We start from the raw sequence: 24,096 nt of genomic DNA on the forward strand, positions 1-24,096 counted from the left end.
AGCCAGTTGGTGACCCATTTGACTGTGTGGGTGTTGACACCGCAGTCCCCCAGTTTCTTAATGAGAACGGGGTGAGAGACAGTGTCGAAGGCCTTCCGAAAGTCCAGAAAGACTATGTCCACTGCTACCCCTGCATCTAAGGATTTGGTGATCTGGTTGTAGAAGGCCACCAGGTTGGTTTGACAGGACCTGCCGCTAATGAACCCATGTTGGTTGCCCCTAAACATAATCTCCCCTGCTGGCCCCTCGTGGACATGTGCCAGAATAATTCTCTCAAACAGCTTACCCAGGGTCAAGGTAAGACTAACTGGCCTATAGTTTCCTGGGTCCTCCTCCCTCCTCTTTTTGAAGATGGCCCTCTTAGAGTCCTCTGGCACCACACCAGAGCACCACGAGCGCTCATAAAGCCATGCCAGGGGTCCCGCAATGACCTCAGCCAATTCCGTCAGTACTCAAGGGCGGAGATCATCCAGGCCAGCTGATTTGAATACATCCAGTCCCTCCAGAAGTTCCCTAACTAGTTCTCACTAACCCTTGGCCTAGGTGCGCTTCCCCTGGGGTCTAGGGTCTCCAACACGGTCTCTGTTCTCCCTCCCAGCTACAGCAGAAGTGTGAGGATCCTAGTTTGTGGTGAGGCAGGATTGTAGCTCCCCTCCCTCCTCTGATTATTGCATGCTCTACTGATCCTGTATTGCATCGACTGCCACTGAGAGCAGCACCGAGAGAGGGCCACGGTGGCATCTTTTGAAATGCCATTGGTTCGACATGGTGACATTCAGTGAGCGGTACAGGAGGCCTCTTCCAGGAGCTGCGAGCGACTTCCATGGCAGGCTCGTTCAGAGAGTCCCTTCAGTGACTGTGCAGTGCTGCTCCAGTCACGCTCTAGCTGCTGATGGATTTTGCAGCTGTGAAATTCAAGATAATTGTAACCGCACGACACAGTTAGGTGATTCCGAAAGTGGGGGAGGAATAAAATTGTGTGCTGCGGGAATTCGCCTGGCTTCATTGATGACTCTGGGCGCAGTCATCAGAGCAGGCGGCTTGGGGGCCTGTGTCTCGTGAATGTGGAGCCAAAGACCTTGTCTCCCTTTTTCTATGCAAATGGACCACATTTTTATACCTACTGCTGACTCAACTAATAGCTTGTTCTGGGCGACTCCTAGTCTGAATCCTTGTGAAGTAGCACTATCTGTATCCCACTGGCTCAATTCACTTGGAGATGCTCAGGAATCAGGTATTTGCCTGCCCAGCCGGCTCAGCATTTTGAAGCAGAATCTGTATTTTGGTTCTGTGCATGCAAGATTGGAAGTTTATTCTACATGTATTGCCACAGATGTCAGCCTGGCTGAGGGAGACTCCCTGTAGCATTGAATGAAGAGCATTCCTTTAGTTACATGGGTTTTTTTTTAAAAAAAGGAAAAGGCCCCACAGCACTTGTTTCCATGACAACAGGAAAAAAATTGCTTGCAATATTTCTGCTCATCAGCCCTGAGAACAATCTGATTGATAGTTACATACGGACAAGTGGAGAAATAGCAAAAAAAAAGGAGGCAATTATATGTTACGGTTTTCTTGTCCTTGGTTGACTGTGGCAGCAGTAAATGATCAGCTTTCCTTGTTATCCCTTGTTTTGCCTATAGAGATGACGTTACTTTGTTAGGGACAATGAAATGTCTTATTGCTACGTTACTTGTCTGTAGGAGATGTACAACTCCTGCTTTGAGTCTTTTTATTGCTAAATTTACCTTTTCTAAAAGTCACCTATAGTACACACAGTGAACCTCATCTTTTGACCAGTGGTTATGAACAAAAACCTCTTAACGTAAATGCTTAGATTGCAAATGTAAAGGACAAAAGAACTGGATTGGGAATGTTTTATTAGTCCTGGTTTCCATGTGGCCATATTCATACTAGCATGAGTGAATTGCAGATCTCAGTTTCCAGTGGTAGAGGGTTTTTTTCTTCCACCAGAAACTCATCAAGAAACAACATCAATCTCTTCGAGGCAGATTCATTCGAAATGCAGACCTCTTTAAGGTCCCCTCCCAATGTTACCTCTCTTGTGGGATGTACATGAGTATCAGAGATTCCTGCACTATCTCGCAGTGCTCTATTCCCTCTCCCCACAACTGAAAGGGAGGAGAGAACAGGATGCCTCCTGACAGCCTGCCCAGGTGTGTGGTATCACGGCTACCAGGCTGGTGACATCTTTTCTGGGTAACGCTCCCAATGTACAGTGGTGGTTTGCCACAATCTAGCACCTGGGCTAGGTAAAAGACTCGGTGAGCCTGCAGCCTAGGGACTCAGACTGCCGCTGACTCCAGTGATCTGGCTCCAATATTGCAAGCACATCTGGTAAAAATCCCAGCGTGCTGCAGCCCGGGGAACTGATCGTCAGTCAGTGGCTTCTGGGCTCCCTGGCTACAGGACCTGGGAGCTTTAATAGGTGAGGGGCTCCCTGGCAAGGGATGGCAGGGGCTGATGGAAGGGCTGGGGGGTGGAGGTCCGTAAACCAATAGTACCTGCAAGGGTTTACATGCCCTTTCAGTAAGACAATGTCCTGGGCTTATGGCCTTCAAGTTGTCCCCTGTGGCTCTGCCCTGGCTGTACTTGGCCAGAACAGGAGGCTGAAACTAAGAAGGGGGTTGAGCACAGCCGTGGCAGCTTTTGGCGTGTCCATACAGCCAGGCTGCCCTGTCCATGGAACAGGAGGTAGGCAGCTAAGTAAATATCAAGATGTACAGTAAAGGGAATGGGAGACCAGCAAAGGGATTAAAGAAAGGGCAGGTGGAAACAAGTCTTCAGGGGACCAGGAAAGGAGAAGAGAAAACAAGCTGCAAAAAGGAACCAAAAAAGGCAGAGGATGAAAGAGATTGAGTCATTTGTGGCCCTTGTGAGCAGGGCAAGAAGAGCGATGTACAGGAGGACACCACACTGGCCCATGTTACACACAGAGTAACAGAATACCAAAGCGAGAGGGCTTTCTTCTAGCATCGTAGAATATGCCCCAGCAGCACCAGGACAGCCGGGGCATCAGCTTGCCTACCACAGTACCAGCAGTGTGCATCTAGCATATCGGCAAGCATGGTTGATTCCCCTGAGGGTTAGTGGCTCTGGAAACTGCCTTCCAGCTGCTCATTTGCATGTCTGCCTCCAAGCGTAATAGGTCCAAGTGGAGCCAAAGGATGAGGAGATAGTCTCAAGGAAAATCGTACCTTGCTTTGTGCTCCTCCTCCCTCACCATCCTGAGCAGGTGCCTTTCCTTTTGCTTTCTCATGGAGGGTGGGTTGGCTTCCCCAAGGCTGTGCCAGGAGAGGTCTCACATTGCATCTGAGCCAGTGGGGTGGTTCTTCCCTTGGGTTTGTCTCTAATTTGGACTCAGGCCAGCCTGGAGAGCTGACAGCCACAAGCATGAGTGGCTTGTTTTAATGTAACAGCAAATGAAGAGGCTGTACATAATAAAAAAAAAAAAAAATCAGATTGTGTGGATGTCCTAATTTGGGTTGTGCTGTAATGATTGACTTGCTGGTTCCACATCATGTATTTTCATGTGGAAATGACGGGTTCAAGTAGGGCACCAGTAGCCAGTGCCCTGGGTTTTCTTTCAGTGCTGCTACTGACCTGCTCCATGCTTTCTGGGCAGGCTTTTAAACCACTTTGCCAGTGGTTACATGTGCGGAAAATGTTATGGCATCTTGCACTTCCTCTAAAAGGTATTGTGAAAGTTAATGTGTGCAGAGCAGTTGGGGAAAGGGCTATTTTAAATGTAAAATAACTTGTGATGAATATGAAACATGTTACATAAGTGACAAATGTGTTGTGACCCTCAATTGGAATGCTTTTGCGGGAGGATGCACTTCCTACTCTCGCAATAGATTTTTTGGCATACATTTCTCTTCCTGTGCACATGCCCCCACAAACAACAAAGTATGGGTGTCTAGCATTATTGGGGCACCTTTTGTTTAGGGTAAGGTGATCCTGGCCCATTGAAATTAATGGCAGCACTCTCAGTGTCTTTGAGACAGATTCCAGGCACCATCCCTTCTTTAGGGGGAATGATATTAGTGGTTCTTCTGATCTGGCATGAGCTGTTGCTATGACTTGCCATTTCATCTCCAAAGAGACTTGAGATGACCTCAAATCAGGAAGATTCAAAACGACTGGTGGCTGCTCATTGTATTTTAAAAAAAAAGAAAAATCTTCTATTGTATTTTTTTTTTTGGGGGGGGGAAATTTGGAGTCTTGTATATGAATAGTTAGTTCTCCTGGAATTTATTTTTATAGCCTACTAGCTTTCATCAGGTCATTGCTAATGAGGAGTGTTTTTTATCCTTAGCTCTTAGTACATCTTATAGATAACCGTATTGCTTTAGAACACAAGCAGAAAAGTTTTAATATAGAAACATATTATTATTTAATAAGAGAAGAGCCTATAACCACACTGAATAGTCCATCTTGTCTTCCTGGAATATTAATTTAATGTTTGTAAAGCAATTTGGGAACATGCATTATGCACTGCAGTAAGTATGCATTACTGATCATCCGGGTTTGTCATTACCACAGCTTTCAGTGCACTTAAAGCCTTGTATTACTTGGTTTGCAGAACAAATAAAGAACCCAGAACAATGACCTGAAGCAAAGGCAGTGTGTCCTCTATCGAAAGATACTGAGCTGTAGGCTGGCTGTTTCAACCTTGTGATATTCATCAGTCTAAATGCCTAGCATTTAGTTTGAATTTTAACCTCATTTGGTTTTGTTCTGTTTTTCGCAACCTGGTCACTTTGTTTTTCAGGCAAGTTCAGAGTCTGCGTTGGATCCCCAGCAAATCCAGGCCTTTGATCAACTCTGCCGACTTTACCGAGGAACCTCCAGGGTAAAGTGGCTTCCTTTTTTTTTTTTTTTCCTTTTTTCTTTTTTACTTGATCAGGGGTTTGGGGAAAATGCTCTGAGAAGAACACTTGTGTATATCACAGAGCAGGAGAGGAGTAGAAATCCCTGGCTGTACTTGGCAGACAAGGTTCTTTGGGTAGATGTGATATCTTTTACTCAATCAACTAAATAGTGGGAAAAATTGTTCTTTGCAAGTTTTCAGGCACAAACACCCTTCTTCAGGCTGTAATTGAACACTCCAGCCTTGTCTCAGCGTGCTGATGGCAGAGGGAAAAGGGGAGGCACCAGGATATTGTCTCTGTCCTCCCCTCCTTGATCTGACAAAGACTCATTAGCACCATGCTCACCACAAAGGAAGAGGAAGGATATTTTTGCCCTCTCACAGCACACAGGCATAAGTGACTGACACTGTTGCTAAAGAATAGGTTTATTTTCATCAGAAACCTTTTGAAGACTGCACAGGGCAGATTGCCTACAGGCTGTGGAGAAATGTTTAAACAGAAAAAACCCAACCTGGGTTTCTAGATAGACCAGCCAGGCCAGGCACTGTGGAGTTAAAAGGAGGTTGGACGCTTAGATGGTAAGCTAGGAAGCCAGGACGATGGGAAGAGGGTGTGTTTTAAGGGTGAAGTTTGCATGGGAGCAGAGTTCCTAGGGAATTCAAACCAGGAAGCAAGCAGACAACATGAGAGACCAGATAATGCTGCTGTGAGGGGCAGAGGGTGCTTCAGATGGTGTAAAGGGACTGGTGATGGGTGCTCTCACAATACCTGCCCCTGTTCTCCTCCCCGACTGTGCAACGTACGGTAAAGAGCTGTTGCAAAACTGAACTCTCCTCTCAGGGAAGATTCTTCCCAGCTGGTGGCAGATGAGGTAGCGATGCCAGGGATGCTCTCTACACACCTGCTGTCCCAGCCTGAGGCTTGAGACATGCTTTACCAGCTAGTGACTTGATCTATAAATAGTCAGTCCTAAGATTTTGCCTATCTCTAGTCTTCTGGGGTGCCTATACATGAGCATGGAGGCTGCACCGACGCACTGGAATTCCAGCGCATCAGAGCAGACTCGATGGATTGAGCTCAGCTGCAGCATGGCCATTACCTCACTCCAGCAGCCTCCTGCATCTCATGTATCAGAGTATCCATGCTTTAAAATGGTGGTGGGGGTGCTTAAACTAAGGCTTGTTGAATGAGCTTTAGTTGGTGCCCCCTTACCCCCATTTTTAAGTGTGGGGACGCTGATGCATGAGATGTGGCGGTGCTTTAATTAGAGTGGCTCTTAGAGCCACTCAAATTAAAGCGCTGCCCCCCACCCAGCCCTAGAGCACATGCAGAAGTGCCCCTAGTGCCAGCCAGGGTTCAGTCAAGTCCAGTCCAGGAGGGTATGGAGCAAAGAGGAGAAGCCAGCCCTGCTGGTGGAGAAATGGTGACCCTGCTGTGGGTAAAGAGGGCTTTCCCAAGCAGCCTGTTAACAGCTGAGCCCTCCTTTGCTTCTACATCTCTTGGGCCAGTTGCTTCCTTCCAAGGGCCCCAAATGGGTTTGCAAGTCTGCTGAGGCAGGCTACGCTCCTACGGGCAGCTTGTGGCAGAGGCTCTGCATGCATTGCTAACAGTACCTTGACACACAAAGTCTCCCCCCCGCCCCCAGCGCAGATGTGATGCTCCAGCAAAGAGGCTGCTTTTCAGGGACAACACGTGTGAAGTGACGCCCTTATGCTGTCACGTCTGACATGGAAGTATTTTTTACAGGGCCAGTTTCTGTCACCAGAAGACTGATACCAATTGCAGCCATGTCATACACATTAATGCACCATCTCCACTTGCTTTCTGTCAGCGGCTGTCAGCAAAGGATCCTGGTCCTAGCTTCAAAGAAGGGGTCAAATGTTCATATGGGTACAAAACATAGGTGCTCCTGACAGCTCTCTAGATGTGGGGACATGTGTCCCCATTTCCCCCCCATACAGTTAAGGGCAGTCATAACCCCTGGTAGGCCTAGAGAGTTCAAGCCAAGGGAGAGCTGCCTAGGGGTGGTGTGGCCAAATGATGATGCCCTGCTTGATGGCTCCAGGAGATGCTGCCTTCCTTCTGTCTGGAGCTCTGGGCCCAGTTAGTTGCACCAGAGCTGCTTCCTGATCAGGTCTGCTGTGGTTTATGGAGCAAGACCTCCACCCCTCTGTGCTCTGCAGCTGCCCCAGCTCTTTTATCCTGTTGAGTTCCATCACCCCAGAGATGCCTCCTTGGTCTGCAGAAGCCCTGTGTGTCCATCCGCAGTCACAGGAGCAGTGTGTAACTTCTTGCATGGTCACAGGAGAGGCTTCCCTTGGGCCCCCTCCCCTTTCCCTGTCTGCTGATGCAGGAGTGCTTCTGGTCAGGGTGTTGACCCCTTCCCAGATCTGGTCCATGTCAGCTTCCACTTTCCTTGAGGTCATCCCCATAGGTGGCTGTGAGAGTGGTTAGGGGTGGTTCTCCAGCAGGTACCACACAATGGTGGGGGGGGCGGGGACAGGTGGACATTGTTGCTCAAATCGTACTGTACAGTACATCAGCTTGCCATGCTGACATGGCCCAGCTCCTGCTCTGGGCTGTGGCCAATGGCAGCAGATACCTTGGAGGAAGGGGAAAACAGATCTTCACATTACACTTATATGAGCAGCGTGAGCCCATAGAAAGGCTGCCTCCTGCCACACAGGAGAACTGAAAAGCCTTGGCTGCTGTCTTTGGTGATGTACTGGCCTTGCTAACTTCTGTGAGGACTGCTCAGGCCCTGGGGTAGTGAGTGACACATTTCTTTTGTCTCCCAGTTGGCTCTCCTGACAGAGCTGTCCCGGAGTCGTGGTGGAGAAAGGCCCGGGCCACTCAGCATCTCACAAGGCGACTCTGCCCTGAGCAGCGTTTTCCAGAATGAGAATTTCCAGCTGCACCTTGCTCCCCCTCCATTCACAGAGGAGTAACTGTCTTCCCTGGTGAGGCCCGTGACGGCTGCAGAGCACTGTGGGACAATTCCTGCCTTCGATGCAAGAGACTGAGCAACTGATGCAGAGATCTGTCATGCTTGTTCAGATTTGCAGGTCTGTGCAAACGTGACTTCATTTTGTGACGCTGCTTTGTGATCAGTGGGTTTGTAACTATAGGCCATCTCTATTAGGATCCCTCTGTCAGCCTCTTTGTCCTCTGGAAACTATGAACTCTTTGGCAAATCCATCAGTGACAAGAACAAGGTCTTGGGGCAGCTGTACTAATCCTTGGAGCTACTGTTTCTCCAGTCAAGTTCACCCAAATGCCTGGAATCTGTACCACGTCCATTCTTATTCCGAGGGAATACATACTGTCCCACATGCCAAGTCAGCATGTCTTGAGCTGCTGCCTTAACACATATGGGGGGAGTGGATAATTAACTTGAGTTGAATTTCAGTATCAGTAAAAGCAGTAGAGTGAAGAAATTCCTTTCTCATAAGGAGTTTGCAAATACAGAATAGTGGATCAGATAGAAGCAGGTGGTTTCACTGTATGGAGCACTGTGGACCTGGGAGGGGTGAAGAGTGTGTGTCTGGGAGAACCTGTGTGCAACACTCCTGTGAAATTCCATTTAGTAATTATAATAATAATAATAATAAAAAATCCTCTCCTTTAAGTTCTGCAGTCCTGATGAACAGCTGTTTAAGCCACTCGCACAGGAGAGAGGGGGCAGAAGGGTTGTTTTGACAGGTGCAGCTCTGGAGATGATGGTTCTTCTCATTGCCATTAATTAAAAGTTTGGTAGCAGAAGATGCGTGGCAGTATCCCATCCAGCTGGTTTGGAAGATGCAACCTCTAGTCCCGGGTACTTTGTATTGGCTGATTCCTGATCTGGTTTGGTGCTAGCTTTTGCACAGCCTTCTTCCATGTCCAACAGAGCAGAAGTATTACATCAGCTGCATAGATATTGGGCTGGCTGCTTCTAAGACCATGCTTTACGTGAAAAGGACTTAATGTTCCTTTCCACCCCCATCTTTTAACTCAATGACCTGTACATGAGTTACCCCAAAGCAGGACTGATTGCTCCTTTTTCAGCCTTTCCTTCCCGACATATGAGGCTGTAACTGTGACAGAATATCTCTTCTTCCCCAGTCCCCCCTGGGAGGGTGAGTTGTGGCGCAGATGCAGTTGATGGCTTGACAGTGCTTGAGGACTGATCATATCTGTATATTCCCCAGCCTAGGAAAGCTCCCAAACACCATGCCCAAAGAACAGGTTCAGGTGTAGAAGCAAGAGAGGTTTGTCTTACCGAGGACATGGAAAGAGCTGTCCCTTTGCAGGGGCACCAAGTTGGTACCCTGGTTTGGGTGAACATTATAACATTTCTAGTAGCTAGCAAAGTACCGTGACTTCACCGGTACCAAAAAGTACTTCAGCCCTGGCACTTCTGGCTTGACTATGAGGCCTTGCCTGCAGTGGAACAGCACCAGGTGAGTAGATTTTTCTTTAAACCAAACACATGCCCACTGCAGGGATCAGTTCATTGTAAAATGCTGCAGATTATACTTCACATGGGACAGAAACCAGCCTGCTGAAGTTGGATCTGAGCTGGGAGGTCAATAGTAATGTATCAAGTGCTTCCCTTCCTCATGCGTGACATGCGGGGCCTGCAAAGTGAGACTATTAACACAGTCACTTACCCAGAGAAAACAGACACTGTTATGCCAACTAAGATGTAGATCTGCCCCAAGCAGTGCTGTTACTGTCCAGGCTGGAAGAAGAAATTAAATAGATGGGCTGAGGATACTGATGCCTGTCGCAGGGGTGAGAACAAAAGCCAGTCATGTCTTGCCCCATGGTACATGTACTGTTGGATTCTGGTAGGGAAGCCCTACAGAGGAGGACTGTCATTGTCTGCTCCTGTGAGAACATTCCCCTCTCTTCCCCCTACAACCTGGAAAATGTCCTTCCCAGAAGTATGTTTCCTTCCCCACCCCCTTGTTGGCCAATCCCTTTCTTCTTTCAGGGAGATGCTCCCTGCCTGGTGCTGGGGACGGGGAGGGGGCAGCACAAGAAGTGAGGAAAGAGCAAATGTGTGGTCTTGGGGCATGGAGGTTGGGGGAGAAGGCCTGGGTGCAGCACCTGCTGTGACAGATGGGAGCATGAGGTGCTCTGAGCTCAGAGCTGTCAGGCATAAGCTCCCTCTTCAGCCCTGCCCATGTGCTCCAGATCTCCCTTGCCATCAGAATAAGTACAGGGTTAACTGTGACTAGAGAGAGGAAGGCCCCAGGCTCCAAATCTAGGCCTTGTGCTCAACACCCGGGTGCTGGGCTTGTGCAAGAGAGAACTGGGAGGGTAGTGGGGAACGTGCATTAAAGATAAAGGAGTGATGAAAATGTGCATGACCTGAAATACTGAGACAAATATAGAGCAGAACGTGATGTTGCTGCAAATGCATCGTGGTTGCAGCTGGGTACAGATGCATGTGTGTACATTGGTTACGATCTGAGGAGATTGTATGACCTTCTTAACTGCTGTATGCCTCCCAGAAGGAATCAATATCCTCTTTGCCCTCTGTCAGTCTCCGGAGAGGGCATGAGTCAGTCATTGAAAAGTATCTTTCCCTTGTGATCAGCAGTTCCCAGTAGAGGGTGGGTCAGATTTCAGCAGTTCGATTCCAAAGGACACTAGAGTAGCCAGGATTATCGAACTGTGCTCCGACAGAATTAGTAGGCAACATCCCATGGACAGAGGAGCTGAAGGGGGTCCCGGCAGTTCCTAGGGGCCCTGCTACATGTTCAAATGAAAGCTGAATAGAAACCAGCTATAGAGTTGTTACATATTTTCAAGTACTGTGTTCAAAGCTAGTTGGCTTGATTTATACCTGAAGAATAATTTTTTATCGTGTGGTCGTTACTTTGCATGTGTGGCCAGCCTAAATTTATTGCACGATTAACCAGTTAATTACATAATATAAGTAACATGTAGCAGGGGCCTAACGGGCAGTGTAGTGGAGGTTCAGTACCAAACCACATAAGACCAGCGGGAGACTTATTTGGTCACATCAGGAGTTTCTTAGCTGCCTGGAAATCAAAGGAAACATACAGGCTGTTTGTGGATATGGAAGTCATTGTGGCAGAGTAGCAGAATTTCCTCAAAGCAGTTGAGAAAGTGAGGGTGAAGAATGAGATGCAACTTGTGAAGGGAATTAGAAAACAAAAAGAGAGCTTTTATTAATACTAATGATGATGATAATAATAACCTCACACCCATAGCCCTCTATTCTTTGCCCATAGCCCCCTGTCCTACAGAGGGTCTGTGGCTTTCTTTAAATACTAGCCAATTGCCAGTCAAGAATGACGGTGGGGGGCCTGGGATGGAATGCCACCAACTAACGCCCCGTGCTGCCACTGTTCTGCCTCTTGCAGGGAGCAGGGTGGGAGAGCCAAGGCCAGTGCTGGCCTTGGCTCTCCCACCCTCTGTCTGGTTCTCGGCGTGGCTTCGCAGCGCTCCCCCACACTTGGAGCACTCCGATTGGCTGTTTCTGTCAGCCAATCAGAGCGCGAATAACGTGTTATGGACAGACTTAGGCTTTTATAATATTAGAATTATGCATAAATCCTCCCCTTTCCCCCAACAAACATTCAAGAAACCATGATGGGATAACAAGCAAAGGCCTTCATCTCAAGGTAGGTGCCACCATCTCTTTGGAGCCTACAGGCTTAGTGAGGTCCTTCTCCCTCAGTTTGGGTGGCCAAACTTTTGACAACCCTGAGTGATACTAGCTGAGCCTGAAGAAATGCATTCCAAGGTGCAGACAGAATGAGCTGAAGATATTTCAGAGTGACTGCTAACAGTATTCTCAAGGTCATGGACAACAGGTGAGGTCCCAGAGGCTTGGAGAAGGACTAACATAGTGTCCATCTTTAGAAGGGGGGAAAGGAAAATACAGGGAATGCTAGCTTGGTCACCTGGCAAGTTACCACACCAAATTATAAATTATCTTGTTTGTAAAAACTCTGGAAGAGAAAAGGGATGCACATTCACAGCTAGTGTTGATTTGGTGACCAAATCATGCCAAACCAACTTGATGTCCTACTCTAGGCAGATAACTTGGTGGTTGAGGCAAAGGCAATAGGACCTAATATCCCTGCACTTCAGTAAGGCTTTTGCCATAAGTCGCCTGTGATTAGTCTCAATTTTGGGCTGTATTAACATCAGTGTTGTATGCAAGCCACAGGAGGTGATGGTGCTACTTTGGCCACATGCCCCCTCACTCTGGGCTCCTTGTGTCTCATTAGGCTCTTTGCCCTTGCCTCCCTACCCCCTCACTGGGGCTGCAGGGCTTTAGGCCTTGTGGGCCTCAGGTGTCTGCCAACATGCCTGGACCCCACTCTTGGCCTATGGCCCACTTAGGCCTCAGGCATCTGTTGACATACCTGGACCTCATTTTCCTTCAGGCCTCCCACTAAGCCCCACTGTCATTTAGGCCTTGGGCCTTTCTGGCCCCTGTGTTGTTGCCCAAGCCTGTTGCTTTTCTCTCAGGGTGCGCTCTCTTAGCCTTTCCCTTTCACAGGGTCACCCACAAAGCAGTGGGGGCTGAGGCTTTCTGGCACCTCATTGGCTTTCACTAGGGAGACACTGGTGTGGCATTTCCTGGGGACTGCCCTGCTACTAGCAGCCCCCATACCATGCTCCCCAGCAGGGTGTAGTTTTAGGTCATGCCCCAGGACGACCACAGGTCAACTTGGCCTGGTCTTTCCTCCCCTCACTGGGCTCTGGGATGTTTTCCCTGGACTACTCACGCCTGGGCACTCTGCTGCAGCCACCATCTCATATCCTGCTCTCAGTCATTGGCCCCTTCGCTCTCAGGCCCCTTGTTGGTTACCTCCCATCTGGTTGCTGAACTTCAGCCTCCTTCATACCAGCCTGCTTGCTGGCTAACCTCCTCTCCTCTCTCAGCAGTGATGTCCCCACCCACTGCCCCCAATCAAAGGAACCTCCAGCCTCTGTTAAGCTCTGGCCCTGCCTCCAGGCCAGTCGGGGTGCCAGTAGCTGTCCGCAACCCTGGCCTGCCCCTCGCAGTGGGCTTCCGTGCCCTTCAGCCTGTCAGTCCTGGCCCCCTTGCATTGACCAATCGAGAGTGTGTGGATCAGTCTGGCAGCAGCTGATCTCCCTACTCAGCAGGGGTCCCCCCTTGGGCCCTACCATACAGCCATCAACTCCTACCAGACCTGCCTTGTGCCCCAGAGATCTTCTATCCGGCAGCCATTTACTCCACTGGACTCATCTGAGCCCCTGGCCTCAGTCCCAGCCAGTTCTAATCAGGGCCTTGCCCAGCCCCTCAGTAGGCTCACACTCTCTAAGCCCCTTTCTAGGCTGGCCTAGCTCTCCTTAGACCCAGAGCCATTTCCTCGAGACTTGGAACCCCACTGAGTCCCTAGGAACCTCCTCCATCCCTATAGCTCCTGCCCTGACCTCCAGCATGTTCCTCGGAGCAGAAGAGCTCCAGCTGAGTGATGCTATTTCAGCATCATCCCTGCATTAACTGTTGGCTCTGGTCCTCGGCCAGCTCTTATACTGCGGTTGCTCAGCCCTGCTTCAATAAGGTAGTCTCCTGGCTGTCATGTGACAACCCGATTGCCTCTGCTGTCACCTGCAGGCTGCCTCTCAGCCTGCTCAAGCCCTTAAAAGTGTTAAGCACCCAAAGGTGTGCCTCCACACATGTCCCCCCTTAAAATACTTCTGGGGAGGATGAGGGTGTCCCTTTGCTGCTCCACTTGCAGGCTTGTCTGCAGCCTGCGCAAGCCCTTGAAGTGGCGAGCATGTTGATGGTGCTCCGCCACACCTACTCAGTGCTGGTTACAGCTTGACTGCATCCAGTTTTGGGCACTGTATTTTAACAAGGCTGCAAAGAAGCTAGAGGGACTCTGAAGGCAAGAGACACAACTGATAAAGGAATTGGGATACAAGCCATAGGATGAAAGGGTGTGAGAGCTAGGTAGCTTTAGTCTGGAGAAAAGGAGATCAAGGTGAGGGCATTGATAGCAGTTTTCAAATACTTGAATGGCTGCCATAAAGAAGCCAAGTTCAGGATGAAAAGCAATGGGTTTGAACAGCAGCAGAACAGATGTAGATTAAATTTAGGAAAAATGCCCTAGCTGTCAGGAACCCATTGGCCAGGGCTGCTGGGAGATCTCGTTCACTAGAGGTTTTCAAGGAGAGGCTAGACAGGCAGCAAGCAGCTGTCTTGGATGGTTCAGGAATAAGGTAGCCAACATCTGTGCCAGGGCTTGAACTCGTCCCTTAAGGTCCTTTCTAAGTCTACGATGCTATGACAGATGCACTTGGTGGGAATGAGAAGAGAAATTCCACTGTCAGGTTTTCTTTTTCCCCCCCGTGCATATTTAGCTCGGTGGGAGTCTGGCAATTAATTATCTTCCTATGTGGTATATGAAGATGAGTCCCATATCCACAGGTGTAGACTGTACAGTGTTGTAGCATACATGCATGTGTGGGCACAGATATGTGGCCACATACCCATGGTGTTGTGTAATCAGATTGCAAAACCATGATGGGAAGAGCCTTTGGTCCTGAGGCAGTTAGACAGAAAAACTTACCCCTGCTGTGTTCCTGCTGAGTGCTAGAGGCATGGGTGTGAGCAGCAGCCACAGCTGGTGATTCTGGTCCCTGGACTGTGAGGACCAGATGCGAGCACAGCCCTGCCATTGGGTGGCAGGGGTTGAGCCCAGTAGTCTTTGCAATGCAGAGGACATTTGATGCACAAAAGCATAATATCAGGAAACTGTGTGTGTGTCTGTGCATGCAGTTTTCAGACACAATTAATTATACAAGCGAGAGAGAAGGCAGCTCTGATAAAACTTTAACTAAGCTGTGTTTTTCCCCCTACATTAGGCTGAATAATAAGCCGCCTGCTAATTGCCAGGCATGATGGGGAAAGAGTCTAGCCCTTTCATGTTCAAGGAGGGGAGCGTCACATGCTAATGCGCTGCTGTGATAGCGCAGGAGACAAAAAGGCATTCCTGCTATTTCCAGATGAAAGGCCTCTCAAGCTCGCTGTGCTGAAATGCCCTTTTAGCCTCTGTCTCTCTGCATTAAAGGGTCACATCTCCCACTCGCAGCCAGTTCAGCTAAGTAATTTCAAAGACATTTCTATTCAGCTTGGATCAATGTGTTGGGTCTGTAACACTTTTGTCTTCTTGCTGCAGATGGTTTGGGGGTGGGTGGATGATCCCTTTGGCAGCCTGGGCTATTCATGGCCAGATGGGAGTTCTGTTTATTTTGTCTGACCGTCGCAAGCCATTGGGTTTCACCCAGATACATTTTATCGAGCCCAAAGTGTTTAGTCAAACCAAAGCCAAAAGTGTTCTTAGGGTACTAAATTGTGTTTCACAGGCAGAGATTGGAAGAGGCCAATGGTGTATCCTCTGCAATGGCAACTGGCTGGTTAGGTGGGACAGGCTTAGGTGATCTCAGCAGTTGGTTCTGGGAGAAAATTCTTTCTCCACCCTGAATTTGGCTGTTAGCTTGATCCTGAGTGAGAATTAGAAGCGCCTACCAGGAATTTGAGAGAGCGAGCATGTTCTGTGCCTCTGCAGCACTCTGGTTTGTTTTGTGTGGTGGCCTGTCTCTAGCTATGGTCACTTGGTGATGCTTCACAGGAAGACCAAAAAACACCCCAGACCTCAGAACGTGTGTCCAAGTTTGCACTGGGGGGGAATTCCTGTCTTCCCTCTCCAGGTGAATGACTGAAACCCTGAAGCATGAGAAGTGATGCTGACCATTGCCTTCATACAGAGCTGCAAGTGTTGAGAGCACTGCAAGCATCTTGTTGACCCCAAAGCACTGAGTGCGACTGGGATGAGTGTGGGGCTCAGGGCATGTCTACCCCACATCCCCAGTGCTTCTAGGAAGGCTTGTCTCTGAATGTGCTCTGCACACCCATTTCTGCTTGCCTATGATTAACTCAACAATGTGGCGCATCTGAGCACAGGCACTGGGAAAGCTACTTCAGCAAGTATCCACCCTCACCACCGGGCAATTGCACCTGATTTCAAGGATGAGTTTGTCCGACTCCAGTTTTCCTCACTGGGTCACACTGGGCCCTTGTCAGCAAGGCTGGAGGAGTCTGTGTTATCGGAGGTCTCCAGAGGGCCAGCAGCGCACATAGTGAGCAGGTCACCTCTCCAAGGCCTTTTTCATAGGACAAATGGCTGGAGCTGCATGGTGTGATGGCTTGCTTGTGTGTCCCTCTTGAACCTCTCTCCAGCATGTCCTCACCACAGGAAAGATGTCACCAGAACTGGACAGGTCTCAGCACCAGCTCAGCGCTTCCCAGATGCACAGGCGTAGTCCGCCGGTGCTCCACATCCATGGATGCTAGACCTTTCCCCCACAGCACGTCCCTGAGAGCTCATGTTGAAGCCATTATCTGTCATGGCCCTGACATCCTTCTCTGAGTCTGCTTTCCAAAGCAGCCCCCTGTCCTTTAGGTGTACCCGCTGTTCCTGTTTCTCAACAGGACTGGATGGTGTTAAAATTCATCTCACTGAATTGTGACCCCTTAACTAGGGGACTCAGTTCACATTGCCATTCCAATTATTTACTGCCCCAGCCAGCTCTGTGAGCCTGCAAAGCTAGTGCATCATTGTCTGGATTGCCCATAAAAATAAATACTGTTGGAGCAGGAGCCAACCCCTTGAGGTCCCTTTGTGAAATGGCCCTGCTGGCTGCGGCCTTCCTGTTAACGACTACACGGTGAAGCCTGTGTACGAGGCAGTTTATAATCAATCTACTATGTGCCCTGCTAACACCATAAAATGAAAGCTTTTCATCAGCTTATAGTGTGGTGCTAAGTCAAATGCCTTTGAGAAGTCCAAGCATAGCCTCTCAACTCCACTCATCATCCTGTTGGAAAAGGCAACAGGTTGGATTGACAACACCAGTCTTCTGTTATGCTAGCTGGACTGGCCCTGTTTTTTTGGCTGCTGATCAGTTGCTGATGGAACCGCTGATGATTGTCCCCAGTCCAGGGGAGGGGGCTGCACGGACACAGGCAGGAGAGAAGGGCAAAGTGAGGTGGGCCTTCCCTCATGTACATGCCCTCAGTACTGTAAGCCCCATTTCAAGGCCCCAATTTAAGTGCACGGTTTGTATTGAAAAGTAATTCCTTGAGACAAGTGCTGCTACAGAGGCTGTCAAGGATGCTCAGTTATCAAGCACCACTGCAGGGGGGGAAGGCAGGAAAAAGAGCAGCATCCCATGAGTTAGGTGCTGGAAGGGGCAGGGAAAGGTTGGGTGGGAGGGGGAAAGTTAGCATTAGCAGAGCTTAGAGCCCTGGTTCTGCCCTTCCGGTGCCCCGGGGAGCAAAGCTGCTGGGCTTTTCTGGTGGAGAGACCCAGATACAAACACCTAACATGCACATGGGCCATCCCACCTCACACAGGAGGAAAGCTGGTACATGGAAGGTGTCTGGGGAATGCGAGCACTGCCTAACCCTTTTATGATACTCCAGAAGCTGTGGCACCTACTAGAGCCTATCTGTCAAGATGTGCCTTACTCTTCAATCTAATAATGCTCTGACTAATACCACCTGGCTCTTCCAGTGCAATGGTCAGCCATGCAGGTGCAAGCACTTTACCAATCAAAGTCAAGACGCTTGAAAGTCAGGAAATGCAAATTGCAAGTTGCCTTGGCAACCCTAATCCACCCCGCTTGTGCGTGCGCTTCATGATACAGCTTCAGCCACTTACTTCCAGGCTGTTTTGCACACGGCAGGATGGCAAATGAAACAAACTCTTCCTGAAAAGCTCCCAGTCCAGGCCTGCATGCACTGATACACATGGTGAGTTTTACTGGTGAGCATGATTCTTCAGGACTCTGTGGATAACCAGTCATCAGTGAAGCTGCTTTGCTGGTGTGTCTGAGATGGGGCCCTTAGAGACAGTTCCCCGCAGCAGAGAATTGCAGTCAGCCAGGGCCAGCAGGGACTTCAAGATGTTATCTAATCTACTGCAACACCCTCCTTGTTGGCATTGATTTAGCCTGAGATTGCAATGGGGCCGAGAGAAACCAGGGTAATTTAGGGAAGTCAGTTATCCAGCTCGTTCTACAGCCCCTGCTTGTCTTCTGTCAAAGCATTTTTCACAATAAACATTTTATTTCTGATTTCCCCATTCCAACCATCGGTAAGGTCCTCTCTGCTACAATGACAGGTAGGAAAAACAAAATCCTCAAGGAAAGAACAAGAAAATAAAGGCACCTCTCCTTCCCAAGTGCAATCCTTCCCATTATGTTGGTCACCCTCAAAGGCTTCCAGAAGAGCTACTGCTAGAAGAGCCCAGAGGATGTAATGTAGTCAGGAGAGACATCAGGAACAATGACTCTGGTCAGCTGTCACAAGTGTGAGCAGAAACCTGCATCTCCAACTTGTGCACTCATTTAATAGAACTGAGGAGATGATTTAATAGAAGCAGGTGGATGGACTGCCCACTCTTGTCTTTGTGGAAACCCTGCTGAAATCTGCTGGTATAATATGAGCCCCGTTCTATGCAAGTGAGGTCTGGGGCAGAACATAGGGTCAGTGTGCAGGTGAAGGCCAAGGTGGGTTGGGTAGCCACATTTTACTTGGACTGAGCCAGGGGAGGGACCCTTAGACAGTGGTGATGGACTTCTGCTGAGGCTGAGTACTGGCTTTCAAGTGCCCAGGCCCTAGCCGCAGCTTGTAGGCGTAGCAGAAACAGCCACCAGAACCTCAGAAGGGAGGAAACCTTGTTGCACAACTGGGAGAAAGGGAAGGACTTAGTGCTAGATCCACAAAAGGTCTTAGGCACCTAAGAGCTGCTTAACTCCCATTTTAAAACCAACATTTAGCTCCTCAACCTCTCTCCATCCCACTGAAATGATGTCTAACCCCCTGGGGCCTAGATTAGCTGGATTGGAAAACTGGGCTGGCGCTATCAGGATGAAATTAAGTGCTGACAAATGCAAAAGAGCTACATCTCAGGAAGAATCATCAAAAATGCAAATACAGAATGGGTGAACCCTGGTGGCACAGCACACTATGGAGAAGGGTCTGGGAGTCTTGGTAGGTCACAGACTCCATACGAGTCTGCAGTGTAAGACAGCTACACAAAAGGCTAACACAGTTTTGGGCTGCATCAATAGTAACATTAATGGCAAGACACGGGAGGTGACAGTACCTGTCTACTCAGCACTGGTTAGGCCTCATCTGGATACTGTGCAGGTCTGGGCTCTACACTTCAAAAAGGCTGTGGAGAGTGTCAAAAGGTTGGTGACAAAAGTGATCAAGGGCTTGGAAGACAAGTCATATGAGGAGAGGCTGAAGGAGCTGAGCATGGTCAGCTTGCAGAAAAGGTGCTTAAGAGGGGGCCATGACAAGTCTTCAAATGCATGAAGGGCTGCCTTAAAGAAGAGGGAAAGCACCTTTTCTCTCTTGCTATGCTCTACAGGGCCATCCATGGGCCAATGGCTTGTAGTTGCAGCAAAGCAGACAGAGCGTGGATCTCATGGAAAACTTCAGTTTTAGAGCAGTGAGACAGTAGAACAGATGCCCAGGAAGCTGTGGATGCCCCCTCCCTGGAGGTGTTCAAGAAGAGGTTGGACAGCCACGGGTTGGGGGTGGTTTAGGAGCAGCTGTGCCTATGTTCTACTATGTGCATTTCCCAGGCTTCTGGACTTTACTGTTTGCTGTATGGGGCCAGGAGGGGTTTTCCCCACTCCTGCTGGTAAATGTGTTAGGATTTTTTTAAGCCTTCCTCAGAGGCATTAGGTGTTGGCTGCAGCCAAGATTGGGGATTTTATCTGGGTTATACCAATGCTCTTGCTGGAATATAAATTTGGAGTTTCCTGGCTGGAGGGTCTTGCCCCTTTGCACAGGATCCAACCGATCACCATGTTTGGGGTCAGGAAGGAAGTTTACCTCGTGATCAGATTAGTATGGACTGGGTGGGCGGGGGGGTTGCTTTCCTCTGTATTGGGGGCATGGTCCTCTTCCTAGGATCTTGAGTGTATTTTAACAACCTTTACAGAAGTAGGATGTTGGCCATTGTGGTCCCCCTAATTTACCTGCGGCAGATCAAGGTGTTATGCCTTCTGTCGTGTCAGAGTCAACTGTGTGGTTTTGCTCAGAGGTTAGATGATGGATTTGCTTGGGATGGTTTGGATAGGGATGATCCTGCCTCAGGCAGGGGGTTACACCAGGTGACCGCCAGAGGTCCTTTCCAGCCCAGCATCTCTGACTCTACAACCACTGATCAACTTCGGCACTGCAGCCATGTCATTGTCATTCCTAACTTTTAGGCATCGTGTTACTTAGTGGAATCTACCACCCTTGGGAAGTACCCAAACTCCCCCTACAATGCCCAGGGAAGAGGATTTAGGATCAACACGCCAAGTGCCAGCATGGAGAGCCAGGAACTGCCTCGGTGGCTAATAGTAACTTTTAAGGAGCAGGGGGCATGGAGGGGCATTAAGCACCTCACCTCAGAGACCCAGGTTCTCGCTTACAGCTGCTAGAAAGAGTCTCCATCCACTCAGAGCCCTGAATGTGTCCTGGAGTTAGTGCCTACTCTGCTTGTTCTTCCCAAACAGCGCTGGAGGCAGCAGTGGTGGCCTACCCCTTTTAACCAGGTCCAGCTATGAGAGCCCTCATCAAGGAGGCTGCAGACCCAGACTTACATTCTCCCTTCTGCCTGCTATCAGACAAGGAGGACACCAGGGAAAGCTGGGGGTAACACCGGCACAGCCTTTCTGCCACCAGTGGACTGAAAGACAAGGAAATGCTGAAAAGCTAGAAGCCAAGGACCCTAATGAGTAGGATGATATCTCCAAGCTGAGGCTAAGAGCGTGGTCAGGAAGGAGAGAGAAAATGAGAACTCAGGAGCAGATGGCACCTAAGCAGAGCAGCAGGAACCAATATGCTGAGTAGGAAGCATGCTATAGACCGATAGCCCAAAAGAAGACAATCCTGATGACAGTAGCCTGGAAAGGCAACCCACAGAGCTGTGTGAGCTGCAAGATGAGTTCTCCGATCACCTGTCTGAGCAAAGTCCTCCCCATGGTTCTCCTCAAAAGAGTCAGAGTCAGAGTACAGCTAGTGGAATGGCTGTCGGAGGAACACACCGTACTCCGCACAGGTTGAGACATGGTGCAACAAATCCGGTGCTTCAGGTTGATCCTGAGTAAGTAGAGAGAGGGGCAGGCAGGAAGGTTTTCTCCTATTTCAGCAGCTTCAAAAAGGGAAGCTGACGAAAAAAAATTTGCAAAGAAGCAAGGTATCTATCTGGCAGTCCTGATCAAGAGGGAACGAACCACCTGGGTTGAGATAATGGCTGGCAGTAGACAGGGAGACACAGTGCCATTCTGCACCTTTTAAGCTATCTTGTGAGACCACAGAATCACTGAAAATGAGGGTTGTAAGGGAGCTCAGGAGGTCAAATCTAATCCAAACCCCTGCTCAAAGTGGGACCAACTCCAACTAGATCATCCCAGCGAAGGCTTTGTAGACCTGGGCCTTAAAAACCTTCAAGGATGGAAAGTCAACAACTTCTCTGGGTAAACTGTTTCAGTGCTTCAGCACCCATCTAGTGAGAGAGTTTTTCCTAATATCCACCCTAAACCTCCCTTGCTGCAACTTAAGCCCGTTGCTCCTTGTTCTGTCATCTGTCACCACTGAGAACAGTCCAGCTCCATGCATTTTGAAACCATCACACAGGGAGTTGAAGACTGCTATCAAATCTCCCCTCAGTCTTCTCTTCTCCAGACTAAACAAGCCCAGTTTCCTCAGCCAGTCTTCAGAAGTCCTGTACTCCAGCCCCCATAAACATTTTTGTTGTCCTCTGCTGGACTCTCTCCAACCTGTCCACATCCTTTCTATATCAGGGGGCCCAAAACTGGACACAGTACTCCAGATGTGGCTTCTCCAGTGCTGAATAAAGGGGAATAATTACAGCTCGCTAGATTGATGGACCAAGCCACAGCAGTCATGGCAAGGAAGTACACAGCATGGAGAACAACAACCTGAAGTTCACTGACAGCACTCATTTCCTTCCTGTAGAGGATAAGAGCTGTTATGAGCAGGTCAGTCAGTACTCTCCAAATGACCAGCAAGGAATGAGATTTTCATGTCAGTGCAATTGGGTGAATACAGTCATCTTCTATTAGAGACCAAGCAAGAACTATGCAGAGGCAAACCTAGGCAGCAGCAAAGCGGACAACTTCATTTACTTGGGAAGCCTTCTCACTTGAGACAATGCTTGCTGTAAGGAGGTTGGAAAGCATCTGGCACAGCACCTTGGGTGATTGGAAGGAATTTTCCTAACATGCAAAAATCAAGTTACTCAAGTTGTACATGTTCTTGATCCTGCTGTATGCAGCAGAGACCTGGATTTTTCAAGGAGACTGGCACACGACACTGCTGGCATTTGGGATGCAATTATTACAGATGATCATTTGGCATAAGCTGGGGAGATTGCAACAGACAGGAGACAATCGGAAAAAGGGTCAGTGTGAAAGAGGTGGTTGGAAGAGCCTGTTTGGAAGCATCCACTGGAGGAAGGACAAGTACCTGCTAAAGCTGGTGGTCTTCAGGGTGACAAAGGCCACCAGACCAGGCATGCAGACGCCTAAAAATGCTGTGGTGAAGTGAAAAGCAGAGCAGACAGTCTGAGCACAGCAGATAACTTCCGTCATTGGACTATGGGACAGAAGTAGAAAAGAAGTCCTGAGGGGTTTGAACTCTCATCTCCCACCTCTCAGGTGAGTGGTGTAACCACCCAGGTATGCTGTGGTAGAGTGCGCTCAGTCCCTCCTGTTGAAGCTTTTGCATTTTGCATGGAACAATCAAATATGGGACTGGACTTGATGACATCAGCAGCTTCTGCTAGTCCTATATAGGTATTGGCCAGAGTGTAAGTGGCCGTGACTTAAGCTTTCTGGATAGGACACTTTCCTGGGAAAAGAAAGATGTAGGTCTGGGCTCTGCTTCAATGAACATTTAATATAACATTTTAAAATATTCATTGGAGCAGGGACTAAGCCTTTGGTCTTCTCTGTGCTTGATCCAGTAGACAAATGACGCACTTTCTCCCCTACAGGCCACCAAATGAATATGTAATTATTCCATACAAAGTGGAACAACTTCATCAGAAGAAACTGTGAGAACACTACCCTGGAACACCCTTCAGGCGGACTTGCATGTTCATTGGGAAGCAGATGAATTGGTTTGCAAATTTCTTATCTGAGGGTCAACGTGCCTTCGGACTGCAGCACCCATGTTGCATTGGGTGGACTAAACCAGACCTTTGTGCTTGTTGTGGATTTCATTTAAAAAGGTAGGCAGAGATACACCTACACATATTATTAAGCTAATTTACTCCTATTTCCCTCTACTAATTAAAGCTAGAATAACCCAATGATGAAATTAGGGTCATCGTTGAGGTTGCATAAATGTATCAACAAGTTCAATTAAACCAATCACCAAATTAATACAGTAGGTAATCAAATACAATTAAGAGGCTGATGCTAGAAGGAATCATTTAGTCCATCTCCCAAAAGAACCCCAAACAAACAAAAACTCACAGGAACCCATGTCAGTCAAGACCCCAGCAAGTCGGGCATACTATCCCCACTGGTGAAGGACACAGATGCCTAAGAGGTAGGCGGCTACAGGACCAGTGTTCATTGTGGTCTTAGACCTCTACCAACCTAAATCACCCAAGCTGGGGTTATTTTTGTCATGGTGTGGCTTTAGGAAGTATAGCGATCCAAGTGCCCCAGTGACTCCCTTTCAGCACTTCCCCCTTTGCTCTCACCCATAGTACATAGTTGGTATTCATAGTTTCTCCCTTCACACTGTAATGCTGAATCTTTCCATAGACTTCATGCAGAGGCCCTGGCTAAATCAGAAACAAGAGCAGTCTTTGTCTGGCGCAGTGTTTTGACTCAGAAATAAAAAATCTACTGACTAATTTGATGACTGGTGCTTACTCTGAGGAAGCTATTAAAGATGCCAGTTCCACCCACACACACGTGCACACACACACATGCACACACACGCACACTAATGACAAAAGGTAGCAAGAGCTGACAACAAACTTTGGGGCAAAGCATCCACGTCAGAAGGTAGGTGGGTGATCCAGGCTGACCTGGACAAGCTCAGCAAATGGGCAGACGAGAACCTCATGGTGTTTAACACCGAAAAATGCAAGGT

General features: G+C 48.7%; 1 protein-coding gene across 5 annotated transcripts in view; it reads left to right on the forward strand.

The window, feature by feature from the left end:
- The window catches only part of VPS8 (VPS8, CORVET complex subunit), a 149,964-nt gene extending 141,444 nt beyond the window's left edge, over positions 1-8,520 (forward strand). For 4 of the 5 annotated variants that reach the window (XM_019542951.1, XM_019542948.1, XM_019542950.1 and 1 more), the window contains 2 exons: positions 4,793-4,873; positions 7,691-8,520. In XM_019542951.1, coding sequence (XP_019398496.1) covers positions 4,793-4,873; positions 7,691-7,840 — 231 coding nt within the window. In that variant the 3' untranslated portion in view covers positions 7,841-8,520. The remainder of the gene's footprint in view (positions 1-4,792; positions 4,874-7,690) is intronic. The other variant, XM_019542949.1, reaches the window with a different exon arrangement.
- The last annotated feature ends 15,576 nt before the right edge of the window (positions 8,521-24,096 follow it).

This window comes from Crocodylus porosus, unplaced genomic scaffold (genome assembly GCF_001723895.1).
Source record: "Crocodylus porosus isolate Cpor-Errol unplaced genomic scaffold, CroPor_comp1, whole genome shotgun sequence".
In the NCBI taxonomy this organism is placed as follows: Eukaryota; Metazoa; Chordata; order Crocodylia; family Crocodylidae; genus Crocodylus; species Crocodylus porosus.